General features: G+C 32.8%; 1 protein-coding gene across 1 annotated transcript; it reads right to left on the reverse strand.

The window, feature by feature from the left end:
* Positions 1 to 1,514: 1,514 nt before the first annotated feature.
* On the reverse strand, positions 1,515 to 2,753 carry LOC134241772 (uncharacterized). Its single transcript, XM_062723793.1, has one exon. The coding sequence runs from the start codon at positions 2,751 to 2,753 to the stop codon at positions 1,515 to 1,517; it is 1,239 nt and encodes a 412-aa protein (XP_062579777.1).
* Positions 2,754 to 9,458: the final 6,705 nt, after the last annotated feature.

The following is a 9,458-nucleotide window of genomic DNA, read 5'->3' on the forward strand; positions in this document are numbered from 1 at the left end:
TACGATTTGAAATTCTTAGGGAAAGCCCTCTTTTGATTGGCCAATATATTTGTACGATTTATTTTTAAAAATAACCTGCGAAAGTTAGTATACTTATTCCAAAGACAATAATTCAGACAATAATACAACATAATACATGTAAGAACATTCATTTTATATCTCTCAAAATAATTTAGATATAGCTTGATCAAAGCGATTATATTTTATAAATGTCGAAGATCGGCCTGATCATGCTAGCTGATCAACATGATCAATGAACATTTTCGAGACAAAATATTGAGTCGGTTGTAAGCCTTATTTACATGCAGTAAATATAATTAATAACACTGTCATTATAGATGCCCTGATTGAGCGCTATCCGTGGAGAAGATTGACTTTGTTTATTTAAAATATGTACGCACGTGTGTGAGAAGGGGGTGGGAGGGGTCCACACTAAAATTATTCCAGGGAGTGTTGAGATCTACAATTTTATGTATTGCAATAAAGTAGCAGCATGGCCACATTTTTATTTTTTTCTTTGTGACAGATTATACATATACATGTTGCATAATTATGCTAATATTTGATTTCATTGTATATAATCCCCGAGCCTTTAATCAGTGTGACCCCTCCCCTTTTTCAATTAAGCATATGCCAAGTATATATATGTTACATAATGCATTTATATATCTGGATGGTTTGCAGTCTATTGTTTTTGAAAACCATTCAATTAACTCTGGATGATTTGTTGTTGATTTTTTTTCAAGCACCCCCCTCTTTTATTCAAGATTGTTTCGAACGCAACGATCTGTATAGATTAATACAGTATATTTTACAGATATGTTTATAAGAAGTGTTTTATTTTTCCCATTTTGCATTTTTTTTTCATTTCAAAATCGAAAAAATTCAAAGTAATTATAACACGTTGCTTTAGATCCACCACAAAACTGACAAATGCGGAATTCCCATTAGCATATTGATGTAAACTTCCGGCCCCCCTTTGGATTTCTCGGATTGTTGAAGCAGAAGATCGAGTTTGACGAGGGATTTTTAATATTGCAAGTGTGATGCGCCCTTCAGGTTGCACTGGCCATAAGTTTAGACCTCGAAAGACTGGCCACAGAAAGAATATGGTTGCAGAGAATTTATTTGACGGAGTTTCAGACGAAAATACAAGAGGATGTGACAGACCTAAAAAAATTCAAGATGGCGCCGTTGAGGACCTTGTTTATTATTAGGTATGTGTATATTTTTTTTTATTTAAAGAAAAATAAGTAACGTCAGGTGCCTGTGGTTTCAGCCCATGCCGAATTTCCCGTTACCGGAAATAAACATTCGCTGTATAAACATTATGGAGAAAACCGGAAACAACAAACTCCGGAAAAAAAATTCATGCCTTAATTCATAAGGCATATCCAAAGTTCAAATACAAAATGCAATTTTCATGATTACTAACTATAAATATAACTTGAAAATAATACAGTGTTTTTAATTACCCAAATACAGTCTAGAACTGCAAGTTTGATGAAATATATTTAAACTTTATTTAAAGCATCCATCATGGTGTTTTCCATAATTTGGAAACGCTTTGGCCCGAGATGTCTCCCCATCATCCTTGAAATCACGATCGCCACATTGACACGGCTCTGATCCTGCAATATACCCAGCATCTTGCGGCCCGCTCCGAACTCCCCATCATCACAATATCCTTCGTGAAGAATCCCGTTGTTGTCCTTGAAGCGGTAGATCAGAATATTATGGTTGGCCCGTCCGTAAAACGGATCAATCGAAACTTTCTTATAGAAGTTTCTCACCTTGGCAAAAGCGTTAACATCAACCGCCGCCGCACTGAATTGATTTCCCCCATCTGAGTGAGTGTCTGATCTTTTGGTCGAAATTCCTTCAATTTTCTCGATCTCCTTACTGTCCATTTGTAGAAGTTCCTCTGCGTTTGGAGTTGAAACCTTATCCTTATAAACAGTTCCGTTTGGGAAAACAAGCTTATCTCCAATGATACGAGTTTTGACGTTTTCCTGCCAATATTTGTTATTTAGTTCCACTAATTTTTTACGGGTTTCGTTCACCTGCGGGGGTGATTGTGGTGTGATGTAGAACGGTAGTTCCGCTCCACCCTCCTTCTTCGCCCTCTGTTGTTTCAATATTTCGTCTTTGTACTCGATTCTCATGAGCCTTCCGGTGATGGTTCGTGGCTTTCCGTTTGGCTTTACCTCTCCGGCGTTTCTATGGGTGTTTGAAAACTCAACGCCCTCTACACCTAGATGCTCTTTGATTAGATTAGGAATTTTTGTTCTCAATACTTCTTCACTATCCTCTTCTAAATTGTGTATCAAAATGTTGAATTTCATTGATCTCCCTTTAAGATCTGTTATCTCAGCCTCTTGTTGTTGAACTTTTCTGTCAAGTTTGATAACAACAGACTTCAGCATTTCCATGTCTTTCTTTAGCTTTTCATTCTCCGTTTTTAAAAGCTCCATGTCTGAAAGAGTTTCTTCCTGAGTCCCGGCCACACATTGAATTTTGTCATCCAAGCCATCCTTCTCCCACAAATCCGCCTTTATGTCTCCTACATCTTGTGATAATTTGGCAAGAGTTTTGTAAGGTTCCGTTATTGTTAACGGTTCCATATTAGGAGCAAAGGTTGCCGTTGCTTGAAACGGATTTAAATGTCCAAAACCACTGGAGGGGAACGGCTGGCTTTCCTTAGTGTCGGATGCCCGTGCAACAAATCCCCGTAATTTTTTAATGGCCCTCATTTTTTTTTTTTTTTTTTTTTTTTTTTTTTGCTAGGGTACTTTAATTTCCTTGCAGAATCAGATTTAATAACCATTAAATTTGAATTAATTAATTTATTAACATGTTCAATTTAAACCGTTTTAAAATTTTTATTTTCTTCCCAGAAAAAACATGAGAATGATTAAGTGGGAATACACTCATCCTGTTTCATTACTGAATGTATTTAAAATTAATTTCTTTTAAACAAAGATTAAATGTGCCTTGTTTATGATATTGACCATAATACTCCTACTGAATTAATGGATGCATCCATCAATATAAGAGAGGTTGAGATTTCAAACGTGTACGGGTACGTCTAGTAGGGGAATAACCTAAATTTTGTGTGTATTACGTCATCAATTTTAGTGACGTCAAAATTGCTACACGTTCGTAAAACTTGTAGAATGGAATCTACACGTAAGTGAAAACGTGCAGCTTTAATAATAAAAAACTAGCCAATTTAAGTTTGAAAATGTTATTGTTATACATTATATAGGATGTTTACTTTCACAAGCACTTATTTTCATCAAATTTTGTTTAGGCTGTTCAAAGTTAATTCTACGTTTAACGTCACATCTAAAGTTCAAAACCTACGAGGGAGGGAGGAAAAAAATAAACAAACAAAATTTTCAAACAATTGTGAATTTATTCAAACTAACCTATTCACTACATTAAAAACATTACAATTAAGTAATAAAGAGCATTTAATTGATATGACACCTAAGATTAATTTCCAAAGCAGATTTTTTTCTTAGTATGTAAATCAGTTTGAGTCCTATTCTTAGCAAACAATGTATTCTAAGACTGAATGTGCAGGAAAGTGACTTTTAACTAGGCCTCAATTGTCCTTTGGATTTATATTGCCACACGTCCATGGTACCCTGGAGGCAAATGCTTCTTCTTATGGGAATAGTTTATCAATATCTGCAATTAAAATTATTGATGACAATATTTAAAACTGTTCATGTTGAAATATCTCAAATTGAATTATGTCGTATTTTTTCTTAGTACTAGATCTACTAGCATTAAGTTTTGAAAGTGTGAATTTAAGATCTTTATACAGAAATCCGTTTATGACAGCCATTGCAAACAGTTCAATGTTATCGGGGCATCTAAATCTAAGTAGAAAATATTTCGACATCACATTAAAACATAGGCCTCAATATACTAAACTCGACATAAAATTATACTTTAATCTTCAAAAAAAAATGTCATTGAAGTTTGCCTATTAATTTGGTTAGCAGTATAGAAAGATGTTCGTATTGAAATAAAACTTGATACTTGAATAAGTGTGTACTCATTGCGTCTATAAATGTCAACAAGTAAATCAATGCATAGATAAATTTTAAAAATTCAATTATATATAATATGTATATTTATACCCCCGCTTGAAAAGTGGGAGGGTATATAGTAATCGGTATTTCCGTCCGTCCGTCTGTCTGTTATGCTTTATCTCTTATCCGCAACTCCTCTCAAACTACTGAATGAAATTTGATGAAACTTTCACAGAATCTTTATTACATATCGCCATTGTGCACCTCCTATTTTACTTTTTTATTCGACACGTATTTTAGGTTTCCCATGGCAAAACATGAAAATTGCCATTATATATGTTTACCTATGATGTCACATATAGAAGCTTCTGGATAACATTTGATAGGACGAGTTAATCCTCTTTACACATTACCGTAAAACAATATATAGCAACACATGGACATTATGGGAGGCGGTGGTATTATTTAGTGAGCTCATTGCTCACAGTTTTCTAGTTTTTAATTTCCGAAAAACATTTAGAATATTAAATGGTATCCTTTGATAAAACATCTCCAATAAAATGTAACATTTATATTTCCATTGAGATATTGCAGTGCATCAAATATGACATGTAAAACCTAAATGATGTCAACCAGTTCATGGAAGTTTTAATATATGACTAAATTAGCCCAATCCTTGTGTCTGAATAATTGGTCTACCAAAGAAACTTACAACAGTTGTACAGTTCAATGCAGTATGTAAACTAACACGGATATATGATACTGCAATAAAATCTAAATTCAGGTAATGCGAGAAACCAGCACAGTCGGGGATAGCTATTCAACGGCGATACTCGTGACAATAAAGCAGTCAGGGGTAAGAAACTTGAAGAGTGTACCCTGGATTTGATATCGTAGATAATACAAGTGATATAAAAAATGACGTTTGCATATTAAATAATAATGTTTTGCTTTAAATTATGTGTTTTAATGCCCGTATAGTTTAACTTAAGAATTTTTGGTCAAATTTAAAGTTTATTATACATAAAAGACATTTTAGATATCTGAATATGGAACCTTTTGGAACTCATCTTGAAATTTGTTCCAGTACTCCGAATTGCAGTTCTAACCTTTCAACCTGAAAAATTAATACCCCTGCGTATGTTTCTTGGAAAGAAAGTGATGTATTTATATTTACAAAAGTTAGGTCCTATTTGTTAATTTTCTTGTTTTATTCGAAGTTATTGAAAGATTCAGAACATTTTTAATTTGAAATTAATTTCTTATACATGTTTGTCTTCTTTGTCATGTGATGTCAAACTATTTCCTTCTAACTTTTACATACCACGATAACATTCATTGCTGATAAATACGACTTTGTGCAAGAAGGATTTTAAAGCTTGTTCCTTTTCTCTCAGTTTACACTGTTTCATGATTTTTCTCCTGATTGTTGGTGCCATAGCCTCTGATTGCTCTCTAACCTGCTCATTTAGGCATTTTTTTTTATATTTCATTTCAATTTGAACTGAGATTGAACTATACTTTCTCATTTTACAAAACATGTTTTATATATTTCTTTGATGAGACATAATTCAACTTACTAGCCTTTTCAAGTAAAAAGAAGTAAAAGGAATAGCTTTTGAAGTTAAAGCATTAAAATTTCAGTTGATAAACGTAATTTTTGGGAGTTGAACTATATATGTTCAATCTCCCATGGTTATCACGTATTTAACATGCGCAGTAATTTGTGTTGATTACATAGACTGAGACGAAAGCGAGGCTACTGTGTCGGCTGATTTACTCCGATGATATTCAACAGAAAACATGCATAAACATCCGCGACAAATAGTTCATGTCATTTTCTCCTGAATTAATCTGATTTGCATAATGTAAGTAAATGTAATGATAAAATAATCTTATTTTGGATATTAGAATTCTTTCAAAGTACATAATTATGTAAAACTAAATTATAAAGAACCATGAAAGTTTTTCGTAATGGAACTCATTTTTAGTGTAGCGTCATACACTGAATGAGACTTAGATATACGAACGACAAATCAACATACTGACGGCACACGTTAAATTTAGTCATATTCAAACTTTTCATGAACATTTTCTTGGTTTAATTGAATTCGTTCTTGCATAATCTTTAGGAACATGGGTATTTATTACTTAATCAGCATGTTTCGTCAATAAATATTTGTTTTTAACTTGGTATTGCTCTTTTCTTCACAATATTAAAAAAGATTAAGTTCTGACGTACTCCATGTATAATGTTCGTGCAATTGAAATTTTTATACACATAGAAGTTTTATACTAAAAACCTGTTAGCTCTTAAAAGGATCTGTGTTAAATCCACATTTTATCAACATTGATATTATTCCTGCGAAACTGAAATTTTCATAACACATGGGTAAAGATGCAAAGGAAAAATATATTACAAGTTTGAAGACTGTGATCAGTGATATAAATGATCAACCGTCTCTAATATGAATATAATGGCAGTTTGCATGTTTTGCAATGGAAAACCCAAAATATGTGTAGGATGAAAATGTAATAGAAGCACAACGGCGATATGTAATAAAGATTCTATGAAAATTTTGTTCAGTGGTGTTAGAGAAGTTGCGGATAAGAGATGGGTATACCTTAAGTGTAACAAACAGACGGACAGAAATCATGATTAATAAATTCCCTTCCGCTTTTCAAGCAGGGGGTATAAAAAAGGACAAATGTATCCAGGCAAGCATTATGACCCATGCATTTTTTTGCTATTCAATGTCACTGAACGTCTTTCTCGATCAAGATTGTTCCAACTCAAAAAATGTGAAACAGTTGTCTGTATTTAAAAATACAGACATAAAAATAATTAATACATGTAATATTGTTCACTCACTTAACCTCCCGATCAAAGATTTTATTTACACCATGTTCAACTCCCATGAGTGCTTTAAGTACTTTGATTATTTTATAATTTCCCCTGCTGATATAGATAATTCCGTTTTTCAATTACCTTAAATTTTCAATTATCAAATTATTATAAAATGAGGGATAAGTTTTCAAAAATTGAATTTAAAAAAATGGCTTTATTTAAAAGAGGTTACATAAAATACATACTATTATTTAAAAAAAACTGATGTATGCAGCGACGAAAATGATATATTATATCCTATATTTATGATATTAAACGTAATTGAGGTGACTCAGAATTAAAAAAAAGTTGGGAACAACTTTTAAAAGATATTTGAAACTGTTAAAAAGGGTTTGTATGCTATCAAATCTACCCATAAAATATGTAAATTTATTCTAATAAATTCAACATTAAAATATTTTAATTTTTTTTTTTCTTTCATAGTTTCTTTGATTTCAGATTATCAAGTACTAGGATAATGTGCACAATGATTTGCTTGTATGTGGTGTACCAGTTTTTTTAATAGGGTCTTGAAATATACTTTTCTTCAAACCATACTCTATTCTTTTCTTGTACCTCCTCTTACATCTGTTATCTTTATCGGATTTTTTAAATATATATTTGATAATAATCATAAGCTGTAACAGTGAGGCGCAATTTATTAAGGTCTTCCGTTTCCAACGGAAGACTTTCTACTGATTCTGTTGGTAAAGATTATTAAGGTCTTCCATTTACAATGGAAGACCTCATTGTTTTCGTTCGGTTTCTTTTTCCCTATTATTAAGGACTTCCGTCTTGGTATTCTTCGGTTACTTTTTCCCTATTTTATTATTAAGGTCTTCCGTCTTGGTATTCTTCGGTTACTTTTTCCCTATTTTATTATTAAGGTCTTCCGTCTTGGTATTCTTCGGTTACTTTTTCCCTATTTTATTATTAAGGTCTTCCGTTTCCAACGGAAGAGCTTCTTGTTATTCTTCGATTTCTTTTTCCCTATTATTATTATTATTCTTACCGATTTTGTGCACGCAAGTTCTCAGTAGTGGATCATCCGATTTTCATCAAACTTTCAGATCTGATAGGTATTGGTCGGAACCTTATTGGAAATTTTTTTGGACAATGACGTCTCTTTCTATCTCGAGATATTATGGATTTTTTATTTTTAGAGGGTCGGCTTGTCCGGGAAACTCCTCCAAAACGACTTAAGATATAGACTTAAGATTTTCAGTGAAAGTAAGGGAAGAATTGTGGAGTTGCGGACTGGTGTCCAAATCTTTCTAACGCACAAGGCGCCAAAGCTCGGTAGGGCCCGAAAAAATATCTCAGAAACATCTCACAAAATTTACACCTTTTGTTTTATACCTTCTTATCTCTTTATAATTTGTTCAGACATATAGAACAAAAGTTGTGCAAAATGACAAGAGCTATTACAGGATATGAAGAAAAAAGGGCTGACTTCTCAAATTAGGGGCTCAGAGGGGCCAGAAGTCTTTCATCTTTAACTCTTTAATGATCAATATTTTGTGATACATTAGAGAAGCAAAGATGTTCATATTAACGATTTGCAACAATATATTATACAATTTTAATCATATGTTACGAAATTAGGGGTCACAAGGGGCCAGAATGCTAAGTCTTTGACGCTTCATATCTCGAAAAGGGGGGAAATTTTGATATCCAATATTGAACAAAAGATGGTCAAAATAATAGTCTAAACAATATGCATGCTTTGAATATTTGTAAAACGGCCCCAAAAAGACTTGTAGGGGTGGCTCTTAAATATTTATATTAAGCATATCTCTACAACGAAGAGAAATCTCTGAATTGGTGTTGAACGAAAAGTCTTAGAAATCACAAGACCTTTCGTTTGATATCAAGAAAAAGGGACTGACTCCTCAAATTAGGGGCTGAGAGGGGCCAGAAGTCTTTCATATTTAACTCTTTAATGATTAATATTTTGTGATACATCACAGAAGCAAAGATGCTCATATTAACGATTTGCAACAATATATTATACAATTTTGATCATATGTTACGTAATCAGCGGTCGCAAGGGGCAAAAAATCTTTTTATTTGATGCTTTAGATCTCGAAAAGTGGAGCATTTTAATACGCTAGATTGGACAAATGTTGTTGTGATATAGATCAGAATCTTAAAATTTAATGAAAGAAAATTTAATATCATTCTCCATTAACGAATATCTCAGTCAAAATCACATCTCATCTTATCGAGAAAATCAACAGAAGACCTACTCGTTGCTCGCAACGAGATCGTATCTAGTTATTATTATTATAACCGATTATGTGCACGCGATTTCTCGTAAACTACATGGCGGATTCTCATGCAACTTTCGCATCTGATAGGTACTGATCTGATCCTTATTGGAAATTTTTTTTTGTTGCCGCCCTCACTTCTGGTCGTGAGATATGGACAATTTTCTGATTTTAAAATACAATTTTGTCTTGATTTAGTAGCAAAAACTGCTTAAGATATGAACTGAAAATTAATTGGAGATGATAGTTCATGAT

The sequence above is a fragment of the Saccostrea cucullata genome, unplaced genomic scaffold (assembly GCF_032062105.1).
Source record: "Saccostrea cucullata isolate Sc308-1 unplaced genomic scaffold, CSIRO_AGI_Scuc_v1 ctg2784, whole genome shotgun sequence".
Lineage (NCBI taxonomy): Eukaryota > Metazoa > Mollusca > Bivalvia > Ostreida > Ostreidae > Saccostrea > Saccostrea cuccullata.